The sequence below is a fragment of the Sapajus apella genome, unplaced genomic scaffold (genome assembly GCF_009761245.1).
Source record: "Sapajus apella isolate SASKATOON/1434 unplaced genomic scaffold, GSC_monkey_1.0 scaffold2, whole genome shotgun sequence".
Classification (NCBI taxonomy): Eukaryota; Metazoa; Chordata; class Mammalia; order Primates; family Cebidae; genus Sapajus; species Sapajus apella.
Window position 1 is genome coordinate 76,232,343 of NW_022436942.1, and position 20,621 is coordinate 76,252,963.

General features: G+C 45.4%; 1 protein-coding gene across 3 annotated transcripts in view; it reads right to left on the minus strand.

Moving 5' to 3' along the window:
• WSB2 (WD repeat and SOCS box containing 2) overlaps positions 1-20,621 on the minus strand; it is a 30,024-nt gene that overhangs the window by 5,508 nt on the left and 3,895 nt on the right. For 2 of the 3 annotated variants that reach the window (XM_032241068.1, XM_032241081.1), the window contains exons 2-4: positions 13,573-13,741; positions 5,119-5,363; positions 4,830-4,961 (exon numbers count right to left, since the gene is read on the minus strand). In XM_032241068.1, coding sequence (XP_032096959.1) covers positions 4,830-4,961; positions 5,119-5,363; positions 13,573-13,741 — 546 coding nt within the window. Of the gene's footprint in view, positions 1-4,829; positions 4,962-5,118; positions 5,364-13,572; positions 13,742-14,778; positions 14,816-20,621 lie in introns of those variants that run through there. The other variant, XM_032241076.1, reaches the window with a different exon arrangement.

Here is a 20,621-nt window from a genome sequence, read left to right on the forward strand (position 1 = left end):
AAGAAGCAAACGGTGAGCCAACCCTCAAAACAACAAAGCAGGAAGACTGGAGAACTGGGAGAACTGGGGTGGTAATGGTCCCCCTGCCCAGTATACACATCGGCTCCTATCAGCTGGGCCCAAGGGTCCAATTTTTGATTCAGAGTAAGAAATAGGACCAGATTTGTCATTTAAACAACCGTAATCTGTGAATATGATATTCTAATTCCCCAGGGAAACTACTACCTATAGCTTCAATACAATCTACAAGATCAGTAGCAGGGCAGAGGGGTACAATTTTTTTTTTAAATGGAGTCTTGCTCTGTCGCCAGGCTAGAGTGCAATGGTGCATTCTCGGCTCGTTGCAACCTCCACCTCCCAGGTTCAAGCAATTCTCCTGCCTCAGCCTCCTGAGCAGGGATTTCAGGCGTGTGACACCACACCCAGCTAATTTTTTACTTTTAGTAGAGACAGGATTTCACCATGTTGGCTAGGCTGGTCTCAAACACCTGACCTCGGGTATTGATCACTTTTTAAATATAATCTTGAATTGCCTGAAAGGTTTCCTCATAGGAAACCATATGAAAGGGACCCTTTGATAGCAGAGAATGTTCTTTTTAGGTTCCCCAACTATCTGAAGTACCCTGAAGCATCCTTCCCTATTTTGAGAGAGTGCTTATCTTCAGTTCTCCCTCATTTAAACTTTGTAATGGTTTCCCTGTAGTCACTAGGCTCTTGCTTCAGACTGTCACCCTCCCAACCCTGCCAGGATGTTCAGATGAGCAGCAGTGTGGAGTCATTAGGGGCACAGGTTCTAGTTGAATCCTGGCTCCCCTGCTAACTCAGCACATAACCCAGGGTGACTCACCATCTCTCTAGTTCTTGCTTTTTTTTTTTTTTTTTTTTAATGCCCATCCATATAGGGGATGGATGAATAAATGGTGGTATATCTACCCCATTAATGTAGTTGCAATTAGAGACAGATTTTCCATGGGGTACCGTTTAATGAAAAATGCAAGATGCAAGAAAAAAACATTAAGATATACGATTCCATTTTTGCGAAACAATGACCCAAAACCCATGAATGCAAGCATGTGTGTGCGTAGGATTATACAAGTAGAAAAATACGCAAGGATATTTACTAGGCTCCTAACACGGGGTACCAGGACGCAGGGGAAGAGGGGAGGATGACGACAGCAGGAAGGGCAAGAGAGACAACTGGGAAGGAAAGAGCCAAGCAAGAAAGAAGAAAAAAGAATTTTAAAAGCCTATATGTGGTTATATATATGAATTTATTGAAGTTTATGTGGATGTATGGATCTATAAAAATTAATATTATTTGCTTTTATTTTATTTATTTAGAGACAGAATATTGTTCTGTTGCCCAGGCTGGAATGCAATGGCACAATCTCGGCTCACTGCAACCTCTGCCTCCCAGGTTCAAGTGATTCTCCTGCCTCAGCCTCCTGAGTAGCACGGAGTACAGGCCACTGCCATCACACCTGGCTAATTTTTATCTACTTTTAGTAAAGCCGGGGTTTCACCATGTTGGCTAGGCTGGACTTGAACTCCCAACCTCAAGTGATCTGCCCGTCTTGGCCTCCCTAAGTGCTTTAATTAATATTTTTTAAAAGTTAGTCACGGTGCCTGCAGTCCCAGCTACTCGGGAGACTGAGGCAGGAGGATCACTTGAGCCCAGGAGGCAGAGGTTGCAATAAGCCGAGTTCGCAGCATTGCACTCCAGCCTGGGCAACACTGAGACTCTGTCTCAAAAAAATAAAAGTCAATCATGGTTTCTTCAGCTGTCAAATCTCAGGGTGCTGTGAGTACTGAATAAATTAAGGCATGTCAGGTCAGTGGAGCAGCGCCTGGCAGCTGGGAGCACAACTTTATTCCCCTCCTCTAGTTGAAAAGCTCTCATAATTGGCCTACTCCATCCCGTCCACCCTCAGTCACTCTCACTTGGTCTTTCCTTCCAAATCATCAAGTGATTTCCAGAGCCACTGCATGGACCTTCCTGAGATGATGGCAAGCTGCCTCAGTACACGCATTAAGGCAGCATTTAGAAAGGCACTACCAGCTGAGCGCGGTGCCTCATGCCTGTAATCCCAGCACTTTGGGAGGCTGAGGTGGGCAGATCACTTGAGGTCAGGAGTACAAGACCAGCCTAGCCAACATGGTGAAACTCTGTCTCTACTAAAAATATGAGAATTAGCCAGGCGTAATGGAGCACACCTGTAATCCCAGCTGCCCAGGAGGCTGAGGTACAAGAATTGCTTAAACCTCGGATTCTCGATTGATACAAGATTGCTTGAACCCGGGAAGTAGAGGTTGCAATGAGCTGAGGTCGCGCCACTGCACTCCAGCCTGAGCAACAGAGCAAGAGCAAGACTGTCTCAAAAAATATCAATAGAGAAAACGAGGATTGGGCACTACCTTTTAGAAGCTGTCCTGATCAGCAGTACCTTAGACTGTGTGATTACAGGTTCCACAGTACTGGGCAGAAACCACCTAAAGTAGGCCAGGCATGGTACCTCACGCCTGTAATCCCAGCACTTTGGGAGGCCAATGCAGGCGGATCACTTGAAGTCAGGAGTTTGAGACCAGCCTGCCCAACACGGTGAAACCATATGTCTACTAAAAATACAAAAAATTAGCTGGGTGTGATGGCTCATGCCTGTAGTCCCAGCTACTTGGGAGGCTAAGACACAAGAATCGCTTCAACCTGGGAGGCGGAGGTTGTCGTGAGCTGAGGTCGTGCCACTGCACAATAACCTGGGTGACAAAGACTCTGTCTCAAAAAAGAAAAAAAAGAAACCACCTAGAGTTATGTTGGTGATCAGATGTCTTCAGATGAGGATACTACATGCACCACCTTAGTTTATTTGACAAGTTGCTATGGATTAAATGTGTCCCCTACACATAAAGCCCTAATCCCCAATGTGATGATATTAGGAGGTAGGACTTTTAAGAAGTCGATAGGTCATGAGGGTGGAGCCTCAGCAATGGGATTAGTGCCCTTAGAAGAAGAGACTTGACAGAGAGAGAGATCTCTCTGCCAGATGAGCATACAGAGAGAAGGTGACTGTTTACAAGCCAGGCAGCAGGTGCTCACAGACACCAAAACTACTAGCACCTCGATCATGGCCTTCACAACCTTCAGAACTGTGAGAAATAAATGTCTGTTGTTTAAGCCACCCAGTCTCAGGCATTTCCAGCCTGAGCTGCCTAAGACACAAATTTTCAGGCTGATTGCTAAGAGGGCAGGAGAAAGGTCCCTCCCCTGGCTGTGTGGAGCTGGATGGTCATAGCTTGGGAGAGAGTGCCAGTGCCTTCACACCATGGGGACGAGTGGTTTCTTCATGACCCTCCAATCCCTCCAGCCCCTGAGATCCATCCAGGGGCTGGAGGGATGGGAAAATGGCATTACGGCGTTGAAATAAATTCCCTTTTTTTTTTTGGAGACAGAGTTTCGCTCTTGTTACCCAGGCTGGAGTACAATGGCGCGATCTCTGCTCTCCGCAACCTCCGCCTCCTGGGTTCAGGCAATTCTCCTGCCTCAGCCTCCTGAGTAGCTGGGATTACAGGCACGCGCCACCATGCCCAGCTAATTTTTTGTAGTTTTAGTAGAGACGGGGTTTCACCATGTTGACCAGGATGGTCTCGATCTCTTGACCTCGTGATCCACCCGCCTCGGCCTCCCAAAGTGCTGGGATTACAGGCGTGAGCCACCACGCCCGGCCTAAATTCCCCTTTCTTATGTCACCGTTCTTTTTTTTTTTTTGGGACAGAGTCTCGCCCTGCCACCCAGGGAGTGCAATGGTGCTATCTCGGCTCACTGCAACTTCCGCCTCCTGGATTCGAGCAATTCTCCTGCCTCAGCTTCCCAGTTAGCTGAAACTACAGGCGCCCATCACCACACCCAGCTAATTTTTGTATTTTTTAGTAGAAATGGGGTTTCACTATGTTGGCCAGGCTGGTCTGGAACTCCTGACCTCAAGTGATCCACCCACCTTGGCCTCCCAAAGTGCTGGGATTGCAGGCATGAGCCACCACACCTGGCCTCTTATGTCACCTTTCTAGTTAAGGATCAAACCAGAGATGTATAGAATTCCTTACTGGGCCACCCCCATATATAGTTCGCTCAAGGCAGAATTTCACAAAACCTGACACCCTGTAGCCTTAGAGAATTATTCTAGGCTTAGAGTCTGCTTCAAAAAGAAAGTCTCCGTTTCTCACAGGAGGCGCCCAACAGGGACTTGTAGATCAGTGGTTCTCAACCTGGGGAGACCTTGCCCTTCACAGGACATGGGGACATTTCTGCTTGTCACAACTGGAGAGGATGCTCCTGGCATCAAAAGAGAAGAGGCCAGGCATGCTGCTCAGTGTCTTAGAATGCACAGGAGAGCCCACAACAAAGGGTTATCCAGCCCAAAATATCCATAGTGCCGATGAGAAAACCTGTTCTAGATCAAATATTTTTAACAGGGGCAATTCACCCCAAGAGGGTAAAAACTAGTTCTTGGTAGCCAAAAAAAATCTTACATTTTTTTACACGTAAAGCATAGATATGCATTCAGCACCTAAGTAGATATGCAATATATCTTTAGCATTAAAATATCCTAAATAGACACACATTATATGTTTGGTATTAGACTCTCTTTGGTACAATATTATCTTTGGGGCAGACAGGAGCGATTCGAAAAAAACTGTCTAAAAAGGCTCCTTAAGGGGCAATCACAGAAAAAAATATCAAGAAACACTGTTTTAGATTAAAATGACACTGGTAAAACAAAGAAAGCAAATACAGTATTTTTGGAATTGCCAAGTAGTTCCTTCACCTCCCATACCGTGTTTATTCAGGTCCCAGATGCGAAGAGTCTTATCCCGTGATGCGGAGACCAAAATCAAACTGCCACTGGGTGTGAAGCTCAGATCCCTCACGACATCTTGGTGGCCGGAAAGATTCAAAAGCAGGAGCCCTGGCGTGGGAGCAGGGGACTCAGTCAGCCAGAGAGGTGGTACAAGGTGTGCCTGCCACGACCACACCCCTTGGGCAACACGAGTGGGGCATGGAGGCGACATGGTCAGAACATGCACCCGAGCCTCCCAGAACCCTGTGCCAGCCAAATGACCTACCTGTCTGCACCTCCCAGATCTTAATCTGCCCATCGTTGAGTCCCGTAGCAAGGACCAGGCAAGAGACATCGGGCACTTGGGGGTGGTGGCGTGCCCAGAGCTTCCTGCTGGGTGGGGAAGGCCACGGGCTGAAGGCCAACCCCCAGACAATCTGACCACAGTCCAGCGTCTTCTCTTTTGGGCTGCCCCGCCCTTTCGTCTCATTTTTGCTACTTCGGCTTTTGGCTTCAAACCCTTTAGGGATGCTGGGGGAAGCAGAGGTTTCTTAATGAGTCTGCCATTGTTACCAAGTCTATCAACTTTTCATTCTGGGACATCTAAGAGTCCTGGGGAATGGAGGGAAGGGTCTGTCACCCAAGCTGGAATGCAGTGACACGATAATGGCTCACTGCAGCCTTGACCTCCCTGCTCAACTGATCCTCCTGCCTCAGACCCCACCAAGTAGCTGGGACTACAGGCATGTGCTATTAGGTTCAGTTAACTTTGTTTGTATTTTTTGTAGGGATGGAGTTTTGTCCGTTTGCCCAGGCTGGTCTTGAACTCCTGAGCTCACGTGATCTGCCCACCCTGGCCTCCTGAAGTGCTGGGATTACTCGCATGAGCCACCCCGCCTGGCCACATAAGACTTTAAATCCTAGAAACAAGCTGGCCTTTGGTGCAATCTGCTGTGACTTTTCTGCTTCTTTTTAAGAGCTAATGTAGGCCAGACACGGTGGCTCACGACTGTAATCCCAGCACTTTGCAAGGCCGAGGAGGGCGGATCACCTGAGGTCTGGAGTTCAAGACCAGCCTGGCCAACATGTTGAAACCCCATCTCTACTAAAATACAAAAAAATATTAGGTGGGCATGGTGGTGGGAGGCCTGTAAACCCAGCTACTTGGGAGGCTAAGGCAGGAGCAATTGTTTGAACCTGGGGGATTGGGGGGGTGTGCAGTGAGCCATGATCACACCACTGCACTCCAGCCTGGGCAACAAGAGCAAAACTCCATCTTAAAAAAAAAAAAAAAGAGTTGATGTAACATGGGCTACACCGGCCTTGGCTCGACCTATTTGCGACAGCGCTGCAATGGGGTGACCTGCCTTGTGGGTAACTAAATCACAGATGCTCCAGGGAGTCACATGCTTGCTCAGAAAGTTCTCTCGGGTTTTGGTGAGTGAAAGGAAAAAGACACTCAGTTTTTCCCATGAGTAAGAAAGCATATTGTAGGTTTGGAACTGGGGCAGAACTTAGAGCCTGAATAACCATCTGCCACTCTCCTGCCTGATGAGTTCCCTTCTCTCTAGCTTAGAAATCCCCAAGGAGCTGGAAAATAAACCCCTGTCTTGCCAACACTGTTTGTTTGGTACACGTTAATTTCCACCTTCACTCACTATGTTCCAACTGATTAATGAGGCTCTTTCATTTACTTCCCTGATGGTAATGCACACAAGAATCAAACAGCAAGGTAGTCAACAGAGAAAAGGAATTCACAAGGCCGGGTAGAGGTTTCCTGTCCTGGAAGATCTCTTGGCCCAACCCTCTCCTACAATTCAACTTACAGTGAAACAGCCCCAAATAAGCTAAAACATGGGGCCCTGGCCACCACTGCACCCAGGAAACAATGTCTCAAAGGCACAAGCACTGGCCAGCCCTGGGGTTGAGCTGAAAATGTGAAGCTTACTGTTTGCAGAACGCAGCACAAAGGTCTCCATGTGACCCTGACCACACTCTGGTAGGCTAAGGTGGGGGAAATGGAAATGAGAAGCTGAATGCCAGGATGAGGTCAGAGCTGGTCCCATGAGAAATCCTAAACTCAATGCATATGTAGTTGAACTTCTTTATGTATTCAGTTGGTGCGAAAATAACTGCAGATTTTGCAATTACCACCATTACTTTTGCACCAACCCAATATTATGGATGTTCCTGAAAAGTTCTAAGTAAATCACATTTTTGTCAATTGTGTGGTGAAATACATTAAAGAATTTTAACCAAGCTCATTTATAAAATTAGAAGGGAGGGGCTGGGCACAGTGTCGCCTGTAATCCCAGCAATTTGGGAGGCTAAGGCAGGTAGATCACCTGAGGTCAGGAGAGACCAGCCTGGGCAACGTGGTGAAACCCTGTCTCTACTAAAAATACTAAAACAAGCCAGGCGTGGTGGCGGACACCTGTAATCCCAGCTACTCAAGAGGCTGAGGTGGGAGGATTGCTTGAGCCGGGAGGCAGAGGTTGCAGTGAGCTGAGATCACACCACTGCACTCCAGCCTGGGCAACAAAGCCAGACAGACCCTGTCTGCAAAACAAAAACATCTACTCTCTTTGCAATTTTCAAGTGTACATATTAGTAACTACAGTCACCGTGCTATACAACAGATCTTCTGAACTTAATTCACCCTGCTTAGCTGAACTTTATACCTCTGACCAATATCTCCCCACTCCCTCGCCCACCGCCAGTAACCACCATTTTACTCTCTGTTTCTATGAGTTAAGGCTTTTTTGGATTCTACATATAAGTGAGATGAAGCAGTATTTGTCTCTTTGTGCCTGGTTCATTTCACTTAGAATAAAGTCCCCCAGGTTCATCCATGTTGTAGCAAATGATGGAATTTTATTCTTGTCAATGGAGTTTTATTGGAACACAGCCACATGCATTTGGTTAGGTATTGTCTGAGGCTGCTTTCACACTATGACACCAGGGTTAAACAGTCAAGACAGAGACCTTATGGCCCACAATGCCTAAAATATTTACTTTACAGAAAAAGTTGGCCAGGCACAGTGACTCATGCCTGTAATCCCAGTACTTTGGGAGGCCGAGGCAGGCGGATCGCTTAAGGTCAGGAGTTTCAGACCAGCCTGGCCAACATGGTGAAATCCCATCTCTACTAATAATACAAAAATTACTACAGATGGGGTGCACGGCATGGTAGTGCATGCCCATAATCTCAGCTACTCTGGAGACTGAGGCAGAAGAATTGCTTGAACCCAGAAGGCAGAAGTTGCAGTGAGCCAAGATCGCACAACTTCACTCCAGCCTGGGCGACAGAGTAAGACTCCATCTCCAAAAAAAAAAAGTTGTTGCCAACAGCTGAGTCTAAATGGCCAAATATAGGCGACACTTGTTTTTCTGGCAAAACAATGTGAATGTGACCATGAATGTCATTTCAATAGCTTTCTCTCCAAAGACTGTCCAGACCTGCCTAGCTCTGGCCCTGGTGCTGGCCCCCAAATTTGCCATCATGAGAAACAGCCCTTAGGCAGGCTATGGGAAGAGGTTTAGACAGCTTGGAACCACCAGTTACATTTGTTTTACTTCTTATAAAATCCTGATTTCTGTATTTTTTTAATTTATTTTGGTTTTTGAAGCTACAGGGTCTCTCTCTGGCACCCAGGCTGGAGTGCAGTGGTGTGATCATAGCTCATCACAGCTTTGAACTCCAGGGCTCATGCGATCCTTCCATCTCAGCCTCCTGAGTAGCTGGGACTACAGGCGCATGCCACCACACCCAGTTAATTTTTTAATTTTTTACAGAGACAGGGTCTTGCTATGTTGCTCAAGTTAATCACTAATTCCTGGCCTCAAGCAATCCATCCCACCTCAGCATCCCAAAGCGCTGAGACTACAGGTATGTGGCACCACACCTGGCCCTAATTCTGTATTTGAATTAAGGAATACACCTGTAGCTACTTTAGTCCAAAAGAATTAAAGCACATTTATTATTTCATTTTAATATCATAAATTTAATTTTTCTAGAAGGAGATACTAAAATCTCCATTTTATGAGTTATTAACTTTCCTGAGGTCACAAAATCAGGGGCAGAATTGGAACTGGAAATAAGATCTTGGGTATCCTGGCCTAACGCTCAACAAATACTCTTGGATTTGAGTTTGCTAATGAATCAACGGATGAGTTAATGAAAAGCAGGGAGATCATACTGTGAGAAAAGACTGATGAGGCAAGACAGATTCATTGGTAGAATTTAGTTCCACTGAAGTTAAAATTTCTAAAAACTTTATTTCAAAAAGCAGTACAATTATTTGGTTAATATCAATTATTTGCTCAATATCAAAAGCACCACATAATATGATTTTTAAAAAACATATAACTACCCTAACTAGAATATAAGTACCCTAAATTCTCTTTTAGAAGACTTTTTTTTTTTTTTTTTTTTTTGTTGGGGAGGGGGGGTCTTTTTTGTTATCCAGGCTGGAGTGCAATGGCGCGATCTTGGCTCACCGCAACCTCCGCCTCCTGGGTTCAGGCAATTCTCCTGCCTCAGCCTCCTGAGTAGCTGGGATTACAGGCACACGCCACCATGCCCAGCTAATTTTTTGTATTTTTAGTAGAGACGGGGTTTCACCATGTTGACCAGGGTGGTCTCGATCTCTTGACCTCGTGATCCACCCGCCTCGGCCTCCCAAAGTGCTGGGATTACAAGCGTGAGCCACCGCGCCCGGCTTAGAAGACTTTTAAAATAGCAATTGTTGGCGTGGTGTGGTGGCTAGGCCTTTAGGAGGCTGAGGTGGGAGAATCACTTGAGAACAGGAGTTCAGGCTGCAGTGACCTCTGATCATGCCACTGTACTCCAGCCTGGGTGACAGAGCAAGACCTTGTCTCCACCTCCTAAAGAAAACAATTATTTTAAATTATAACAATAATAGAGAAACATAAGAGAAATGTGAAAATGAGACAAATAAAGTAAATATTACCTATAATCCTAACACCACCATTCTAAACATTTCACAATAAATTTTTGTGTATTTACACGTCTTTTAAAAACAAATCTAGTATCACATTGCATATATGGCTTTACAAACTGACCTTTTCTTCAAGGTTTTATAAACTGCCTTTTTTTTTTTTTTTTTTTTTTTTAAGACATAGGGTCTTACTGTCATCCAGGTTGGAGTGCTCTATTATGATCAGAGCTCCCTGCAGCCTCTAATCCCTGGGCTCAAGCAATCCTCCCATCTCAGCCTCCTGAGTAGCTAGGACCACAGGCATGTGGCACCACGCCAGGCTAATTAAAAAATTTTTTTTGTAGAAACAGGATCTTGCTATGTTGCCCAGGCTGATCTAGAACTCCTGGCCTCAAATGATCCTCCCACCTCTGCCTCCCAAAATGCTGGGATTACAGGTGTGAGCCACCTTACCCAGCCATAGCCTGTTTTTTTCAATAAGCCTCATACTGAAAATATTTCCTCAAAATATTGTTCTTCAAAATGTGTGATTTTGCCCAGTGCAATGGCTCATGCCTGTAATCCCAGCACTTTGGAAGGCCAAGGTGGGTGGATCCCTTGAGGCCAGGAGTTTAAGACCAGCCTAGGCAACATGGTGACATCTTGTCTCTACTAAAAATATCCAAAAATTGGCCAAGCACAGGGGCTCATGCCTGTAATCCCAACACTTTGGGAGGCTGACGCAGGCGGATCACGAGGTCAGGAGATCAAGATCATCCTGGCCAACATAACCTGGCAGAGGTGGGTGGATCATCTGAGGTCAGGAGTTCGAGACCAACCTGGCCAACATGGTGAAACCCTGTCTCTACTAAAAACACAAAACATTAGCTGGGCATGGTGGCATGTGCCTGTAATCCCAGCTACTCAGGAGGCTGAGGCAGTAGAATGGCCTGAACCAGGGAGGGGTAGGTTGCAGTAAGCAAAGATTATGCCACTCCACTACAGCCTGGTGACAGAGGGTCACTCTGTCACAAAAGAAAGAAGGACAAGCCTGAACTCAAAAAAAAATACAAAAAAGGAAGCTGAGTGTGGGGAAACACGCCTGTAATCACAGCTACTCTGGAGGCTGAGGCAGGAGAATGGCTTGAATCCAGGAGGCAGAGGCTGCAGTGAGCCAAGATATGCCACTACATTCTGACCTGGATGAAGAGCAAGACTCTATGTCTCAAAAAAAAAAAAAAAAAAAAAAAAAGTGTGATTTTTCTTCAAAACCAGTAACTTCTCACTTAACATATAAAACAGTAACACTTTGCTCATTATGTTAAATAATAAATATGAAAAATGAGTTAATACTCAAATATCTTTTTCCATTTTCCTTAGTTAATAGTGAAAGGATATATTTACCTATAGTAATGTACGTACTTGAATACAAGAGTGATTTTCAGGAAACTGACAGATCTTCCAGGTTGTGCTTTTTTAAAAAAGCAGACTACAAATTCACATAATAAATTTACTTATTTGTCAAGTCTACAAATGAAGGAGCATCCCTTGTATTTCAAGTGGAAAACCAGTAAACAATGTATGACTTTGGCATTATCATTAAACTGACCACAGAAGGAACTGAAAACTGTGATTACAAACACATAACAAAATTTGATGGCTGCAAAAACAGCACATGGAAATGCTACAATTTTCTTAACTATACTCTCATCCCTGAATTTCAAACTGTTTCCAACTTTCTTACTATACAACTAATTTCATGATGAAAATCGGTGTATATAAATAGATGACACCATTTCTGAGATTTCTAATAGCCAGAAGAACTTTTTTTTTTTTTTTTTTGAGATGGAGTCTCTGTCACGCAGGCTGGAGGGCAGTGGTGCAATCTTGGCTCACTGCAACCTCCGCCTCCTGGGTTGAAGCAATTCTCCTGTCTCAGCCTACTGAGTAGATGGAATTACAGGCACCCACCACCACTCCTGGCTAGTTTTTATATTTTTAGTAGAGACAAGGTTTCACCATGTTGCCTAGGTTGGTCTCGAACGCCTGACCTCAAGTGATCAGCCTGCCTCGACCTCCCAAAGTGCTGAGATTACAGGCGTGAGCCACTGCACCCGGCCCAGAAGAACATTTTTCAGGTCCTTGATGTATTTTCCCTGGCTTCCTTCCAGAAGTTGCACAATGTATCCCCCTCAACCCTAGCGGAATGCAGAGTACCCATCTCAACAAACTCCTATCAGCATTTCCTCTTATCAAGGCAAGTTTCAGATCCAACTTATAAAAGCTTAAATCTAATATATTATTTATAAAAAATGCTTAAAGCAAAATAAATAAGAGCCTCAAGGGCAAGGGCCATGTCTGATTTACCTCAGGACTCACACAGCCCCTAACTCAGTGTCACACAAACAAGCTGTGCAACTCAGCCTGGCCAACACAGTGAAACCCCATCTATGCTAAAAACACAAAAAAATTAGCCAGGCGTGGTGGCGCGCACCTGTAGTCCCACCTACTCAGGAGGTTGAGGCAGGAAAATCGCTTGAACCCAGGAGGCAGAGGTTGCAGTCAGCTGAGACTGCTCCACCGTATTCCAGTCTGGGTGACAGAGCAAGAATCCATCTCAAAAAAAAAAAAAAAAAAAAAGAAAGAAAAAGAAACTATGCAACCAAGGCTGGCTGAATGTATAAATGCAGACACACAGTTGCCCTGGGACAAATGAAAACATACAGACGCTGGGCCATCTGAATGGGAGCACACAGCATTCTGACACTGGGACTTGTCCATCCCAAAGAAAGAAAAACTAGTATCAGAAACTGAACTTGGCCAGGCACCATGACTTACACCTGTAATCCCCACTACTTAGGAAGCTGAGGCAGGAGGATCGCTTGAGGCCAGGAATTCAAGACCAGCTTATGTGATACCCTGTCTCTATAAAAAATTTAAAAGTTGGCTGGGCATGGTGGCACACCTGTAGTACCAGATACTTGGGAGGCTGGGGCAGGACAGCTTGAGCCCAGCAGATTGAGGTTGCGATGATCCATGATCGAGCCACTGCACTGAAGCTTAGATGACAGAGCAAGATCCTCTCTCTCTCTCTCTCTCAAAAAATAGTAAAATAAGCTTGGTTGATAACAAAAAGACAAACTTAAAAATGGGCAAAGGCTCTGAATAGACATTTATCCAAAGAAGGTATACAAAGGACCAGGAAGCACCTGAAAAGATGCTTAGCTAGGCACAGCGACTCACCAGAGGTCAGAAGTTCAAGACTAGCCTGGCCAACGTGGTGAAACCCCCTCTCTACTAAAAATACAAAAATTAGCTAGGCGTGGTGGTGCACACCTGTAGTCCCAACTACTCAGGAGGCTGAGGCAGGAGAATTGCTTGAACCCAGGAAGCAGAGGTTGCAGTGAGCCAAGACGGCACCACTGTACTCCAGCCTGGGAGACAGAGGGAGACTCTGTTTCAAAAAGTAAATAAAGTAAAAGTGACGATGGTGATGGATGCACAATTCTGTGGATGGACTAAAAGCCACTGTATTGTATAATCTAAATGAACAAACGGTGTGATATATAAATTACATCTCAATAAAGCTATGGGGAAAAAAAGCCAACTTGGGGCTAACATAATCTTGACAGAACTGACTTTCACATATACAGAACTTGGGGCTATGGAGACTCTGAACCATGTAGCCATCTTCCCTCTCTCTGGTTCTTGGGCAGGGAGGCAGCAAAAGAATGAGGAATCATTTGGAAACACACTCTCCCAGTCCCCACCCTTTGAGGCCAGAGTATGAGAATACTTACAACTGCTCCTCCAGCGGCCAGGGGATCAGCTTGACAATGCAGTGTCCTTGAGACCAAGCGAACCAGGAGCCATCTGGGGAGAAGGCGACGCTCCAGGTCTCACAGCTGGACTTCCAATCAAACTGGTGGGGGCGCCCGGGCTTGAGTTCAGCCAGCAGCAGCGGTTCCTCTGGGGCAGGAGACAACATGCTTCAAACACACACCCTCTCACTCCCTGACCACCCAGACACAGGAAAGCCACTGTCTCCCCGTGGCAAAGAGTGACACCACGCATTCCCAGAGGGAGTTGTCACTTAAATGACCCAGGGCAGTAAGAGCAGCCACAGGCCACATTCCACCATGGTGACTCAATCCTGGCACTCCCCACCGCTGGTTTGGTTAACTGTGACTCACAGTAACCTTTGTGCCCGTGAACCCAGTGAATGGAAACCTCATTTTCCTATGAATACTTGAAGGGGAAGAAAGTGAAGAGACAGCCAGATCAGGAATATGCAAGATGGTGCTGATTATGGGGCCAAAATAGCAAGGCCTTTCAATGCAATTCAGGTTTTTTCAAAAGAGCCTGCTGCTGGTCAAAGGAATACGTGAAACTCAAAGGCCCCCTCTCACTTGCCTGTATCCTCCCATCATCAAGGCTAAAAAAATGCAGCCCTTGCCCTCCTTCTTTGCACTCAGAGGTATGGATTCCATCTCCCCATCTCTCCCGCTTCCTCGGTCCAGGGTTAAACCTTCATCTTATCCCACACAGATCTTTTGCTACATTCTCCTGATGGGTCTTCCTACCCCTAGAGACGCTGCTAAAGCTGAAATACACATCCCATCACATCATTTCTTTCAAATACATTTGAAAGCTCCCACCTACCTACATCATAAAGGCAACTGAGCCCAGGCCTTCTACCCCATATCATCTGGCCTAGTCCATCGGTCTAGCCTCCTTCCCTTGTCCCCTCCCAGCAGGCCACACTTTGGCCACAAAATCTCCTTGACATGCAAGTAACTTATTTACTCATACCTGGACCCATTTTTTGCTTTTGAGAATCTCCAGCTTCTCAAAGTAACGGAAAAGAAAAAAATAATAATCCCACCTAGATTCACAACTAAGAAGCATACCCTAATCTCACACTGTCAAAGCGGAAATAAGTCACACCTTGTTTATTTCATTCTCTCTTATGTAACCAATTTCCCTCCTTATCAGTTTCTAAGCACCTTGTTCCAACACCAAGATCATTGCATCTTTGTTTCTCCCAAAACCTCGCACAGGATCTTCTGAAAGAGTAGGCACCAGATTGGAGCTTCTTTATGGACCGACCCACAGTTCCCAGTGCAGTTCTCTACTCCAATGGAAGATCCTCAATGGCTGATGAAGCTCCTAAGTTAAAGGCCTTCACAATGAATTTTTTTTTTACCATTATGACTGTGATGCTTACTAATACGAAAACTGGCTTCCAGGCCAGATTACTGGTTCACACCTGTAATCCCAGCACTTTGGCAGGCCGAGGCAGGAGGATCACTTAAAGTCAGGAGTTAGAGACCAGCCTGGCCAACATGGTGAAACCCTGTCTCTACTAAAAATACAAAAATTAGCCAGGTGTGGTGGCGTGCACCTGTAATCCCAGCTACTCAGGAGGCTGAGGGAGGAGAATCACTTGAATCCAGGAGGCGGAGGTTGCAGTGAGCTAAGAACGCACCACTGTACTCCAGCTGGAGTACAGGGGAAAAAAAAAACTGGCTTCTATCCTGAATGAGGTCACTTCCTGATGTGAGCATTCCATATCAGGAATGTGGAATGTGGAAGACTTTGACCCTGGCTGTTACCAGACAGATACTCATTTTTAAAGCCCATTATTTCACATAAGACAGATCTTTACACATCTTACATTTTGACCTCACTGAAATCAGGATGTATCTTATAATCAATGACTTTTTATAGTTAAATAGGTAGTACTTTTTTCTCAGTGATACACAATGATAATACAATCCATGGTATCTTGGATTCAATAAAACAAATGAGAGATACACATATGTGTATATTTATAAAATATTTTTGCCAGGTGCAGGGGCTCACATCTGTAATCCCAGCATTTTGGAAGGCCAACGCAGGTGGATCACTTGAGGACCGGAGTTTGAGACCAGCCTGTCAAACATGGCGAAACCATATCTCTACTAGAAATACAAAAAAAAAAAAAAATTAGCCAGGCATTGTGGCAGGTACCTGTAGTGCCAGCTATTCAGGAGACTGAGGCAAGAGAAGCACTTGAACTGGGAGGCGGAGGCTGCAGTGAACCGAGATCACACCATTGCACTCTAGCCTGGGTAACAGAGCAAGATTCTGTCTCTAGTAAACGCATTCTAGTATGTGCATTCATAGGAAAATACATAGGTATATTTTGTTATATAAAAAGGTGTGTTGCTGAAACTTCTGTCTTTAAATAGAATTTTAAGAAATAATTATCAAGCCTTTGCAAAGAGAACATTCTCAGAGGTTCTATGTGTAAATCTAGGTTTTAATATATTAGGTCTGGCCAGGCACAGTGGCTCACACCTGTAATCTAGCACTTCATAGGCTGAGATGGGACAATCACTTGAGGCCAGGAGTTCAAGATCAGCCTAGTCAACATAGTAAGACCCCATCTCTTAAAAAAATATATATATATATGTATATATATAATCTCCTAAAGTCAGGAGTTCAAGCCAGCCTGGCCAACATGGTGAAACTCCGTTTCTACTGAAAATACACACACACACACACACACACACACACACACACACACACATATACATATAGCATTGTTGACGTTTTGGGCCACACACACATATATACGTGTGTGTGTATATGGTCTGTGTAAATAGCTATTTGTATAGACCCAGATAAATCATCCTAGAAATCTGTACGTTTGTGTAATAGTTTCATTTATACAATCACATGTGTGTATGAATATACTCCTATAAGTGTGAACACTCTTTGTGTAATAGTTTCATTTACACAATCACATGTGTGTATGAATATACTCCTATAAGTGCGAACACTCGCATGGTCAGACATCATTCTGTATCTTAAATCCAAAACAGGTCTCTCAACGCTATGCAGAATCCCTCAACACTTTGTCCAATCTGAACATTTCTAGATATTTTCCTATGGTGACATAAGCCCTAATCTGTTAAGGTCTTCTTCACGTAGCCCACCGGTTCTCAACTGGGGGCAATTTTGCCTCTCCAGGACATTTGGCAATAACATTTCTGGATGTCACAACTGGAGGTGCTACTACTGCCATCTAGTGGGTGGAGGCCAGGGATGCTGGTCCACACCCTACAGTGCACAGGACAGCCCCCAACGATGAATGATCTGGCCCAAAACGTCAACAATGCGAGGCTGAGAAACCCAGATGCAGTCAAATATTAAATGACATTGACTGATCTAGAGAAACATTTGCCAAAGATCTGGATGGCCTAGGGTGGTGGCTCACGCCTGTAATCCCAGCACAGGGGAATTAGAGGGAAGCAGAGGTGGAAAGATAAGGATTGCTTGAGACCAGGTGTTCTAGATCAAATGACTAGGATGAAAATTTCTTTTTTCCAACCTGATAATATTCACAGTTGGTTCACTTTCTCTACATTATCCATTCTTTTTGTTTGTTTTTGAGATGGAGTCTTGTTTTGTCACCCAGGCTGGACTGTAATGGCACAATCTCGGCTCACTGCAACCTCCACCTCCCGGGTTCAAGCAATTCTTGTGCCTCAGCCTCCCGAGAAGCTGGGATTACAGGCATGCACCACCACACCCAGATAAATCTTGTATTTTTAGTAGAGACAGGTTTTTACCATGTTGGTCAGACTGGTCTCAAACTCCTGGCCTCAAGCAATCCGCCTACTTGGCTTCCCAAAGCGCTGGGATTACAGGCATGAGCCACCATGCCTGGCCTTTTTGTCTTTTTCAATTTCCCAAACCACATCCATTAGCAAGTTCTATCAAGTCTGCTTCCAAAGGACTTGCTAAGGGCCGGGCACGACAGCTCACACCTGTGATCCCATAATCCCAGCACTTTTGGAGGCCAAGGCAGGTGGATCACCTGAGGTCAGGGGTTCAAGACCAGCCTGGCCAAGACAGTGAAATCCCGTCTCTACTAAAAATACAAAAAAACTACCTGGGCGTGTTGGTGCATACCTGTAGTCCCAGCTACTTGGGAGGCTGAAGCAGGAGAATTGCTTGAACCAGAGAAGGGGAGGTTGCAGTGAGCCAAGATAGCGCCACTGCACTCTAGGCTGGGAGAGAGACTCTGACAAAAGAAAAAAAAAAAAAAAAAAAAAACTTGCCAAATCTAACCCCGTTCCATCTCTATTCTCATCTATGCAACATCATCTCCTGCCTGGCCCAGTAGGCAACCTTCCAGCTGCTCTCCCTGCTTCCCCTCTCGCCCCGCACCATCGGTTCTCCTTGTCTCCAGAATGATCAGTTTCAAACACTGTTAGAATAAAACCCTACCTCCTCACCCGGCCCTCAAAATCCAGCATCACCTGAACCTCCCTGAGCTTGTACTTCTCCTCTCCCTGCCCCTGGCTCCAACACATCGGCCTTCTCTCTACCCTCTGCCAATGCTCAATTAGTTCTGACTGTAGGCCTCTGCACCAACCATTCCCTTCACCTGGGAGCCACTCCTCAGCTGGCACCTACCCTTATTCAGGTCTGGCTCAAATGACAAATGCTTGGAGAGCTCTTCTGACCCCTAGTCCATCTCCTTTACAACCCCTCACTTTATTTTCTTTACAACTCTATCACCATTTGATTGCCATCTGTCTCCCCTCTACTAGGACATCAATTCCTGGGAGCAGGGACCTTGTATATTTATCCCCAGAGCTGGCAGAGTTCCTGGTGGAGGGCAGGCAGTGAGTAAATACTTGTCTAATAAATACACATGGTGTAACTCTTTAAACAGAAAAGTAAAATAAAGCTGGGCGGGCATGGTGGCTCACGCTTGTAATCCCAGCACTTTGGGAGGCCAAGGCAGGTGGATCACTTGAGGCCAGGAGTTCCAAACCAGCCTGGCCAACATGGTGAAACCCTGTCTCTACTTAAAATACAAAAATTAGCTGGGAGTAGTGGCGCACACCTGTAATCCCAGCTACTCGGGAGGCTGAGGCAGGAGAACTGCTTGAACCTAAAAGGTGCAGGTTGCAGTGAGCTGAAATCAAGCCACTGCACTCCAGACTGGGTGACAAAGCAAGACTCTCTCAAAAAAATAAAGCCCCTTAAACTATGATGGTGCTTATGCCAAACATTTCACATAAAATGCTTCTTAAGCACAAGCCCTACCCAGAACTCACACTCTATTTCTGTGATTTAGGGATTTAATCTCTTGCTATTTCAGGTTCAGGAATCCAGGAGCTAAAAGAAGAACAAACCCAGTGACTCCTGTCTCTTGGAGTCTGGGCCCAAACTAAACTTGGCTACAGGGAGAGAAAGCCCTAATTAGTGCAGAACTTAAAAACAAACAAACAAAAACAGAGCTGGGGATGGCGGATCTAGCTTCATCTGGTATGGTACTTGCAGTGACCCTTCGCAGTGAAAAGGCCTATGAATCAGCGTTTCTCTGTTTTCTCCTTTTTTTTTTTTTTTTTTTTTTTTTGAGACAGAGTCTCACTCTGCCGCCCAGGCTGGAGTGCAGTGGTGCGACCTCGGCTCACTGCAACCTCTGCCTCCTGGGTTCAAGCGATTCTCCTGCCTCAGCCTCCCAAATAGCTGAGATTATAGCCATGTACCACCACACCCGGCTAATTTTTGCATTTTTAGTAGAGATGAGGTTTTACCATGTTGGCCAGGCTGGTCTTGAACTCCTGACCTTAGGTAATGCACCTGCTTCTGCCTCCCAAAGTGCTGGGATTACAGGCGTGAGCCACCATGTCTGGCCTCTTTCTTTTTTAAATTGATAAATTAAAATCATATATATTATGGCATATAACATGTTTTGATATATGTATACATTGTGGAATGGCTCAGCCAAGCTCATTACCATATATGCATTACCTCACATACTTATTTTTGTGTGGTGAGAACACTTAAAATCTACTCTTAGCAAATTTCAAGTATATCTCATATACTTGGGGGTGGGTTTTTATTTTTGGGTTTTTTTTTTGGTCATTTTTGAAAGACTCTTATGCCGTCACCCAGGCTGGGGTGCAGTGGCTAGATCACAGCTCACTGCAGCCTCAACCTCCCACCCAGGTTCAAGTGCTCCTCCCACCTCAGGCTCCCATGTATCTGGGACTAAAGGGGCATACCACCAGACTCAGTTCATTTTCCTTTTTTTTCCTCAAATTTTTAGTAGAGATGAGGTCTTGCTATGTTGACCAAGTTGGTTTTGATCTCCTGAGCTCAAGCAATCCTCCAACAGGTATGAGCCATCGCACCTGGTCCTGGATCAGGGTTTTCTAGTTAAACAATGGGATGTGTTTGGACAATCAGGCTGAATGGAAAGGTATTTATTATAAGCCTCTTCTAGGCAAGGCAGTTAGCCTGAATACACAGATGAAAGCTATGACCCCAGCCAGCAGGAAGCTAGGTGGCTTTTCCTGTCTCAGGATGTGTACATTAGATATTCCACCGGCCCCAAAAGCTTTCCTCGGTTGCTCCATCTTATCATTCAGAGATTGGTCCTCATGTCAGAGACCATCCTGGCCTCACTATCTAAAGTGACCATTCACTTTCCTTTTTTTTTTTTTTTGAGACAGGGTCTCACTCTGTTGCCCAGGCTGGAATGCAGTGGCACAATCACGGCTCACTTCAACTTCGACCTCCCCAGGCTCAGATGATCCTCCCAGCTCAGCCTCCCCAGAAGCCGGGACTATAGGTGCCTTCCACCATGTACGTACCTATAGTTCTGTATTTTTTGCAGAGATGGGGTTTCATCATGCTGCCCAGACCAGTCTCAAACTCCTGGGCTCAAACGATCTACCCAAGTTGGCCTCCCAAAGTGCTGAGACTTAGGTGTGAGCCATGGCACCCTGCACCATTCACTTTCCTTTAAACATTCGATTTTCTTTATAATCTTCCCTTA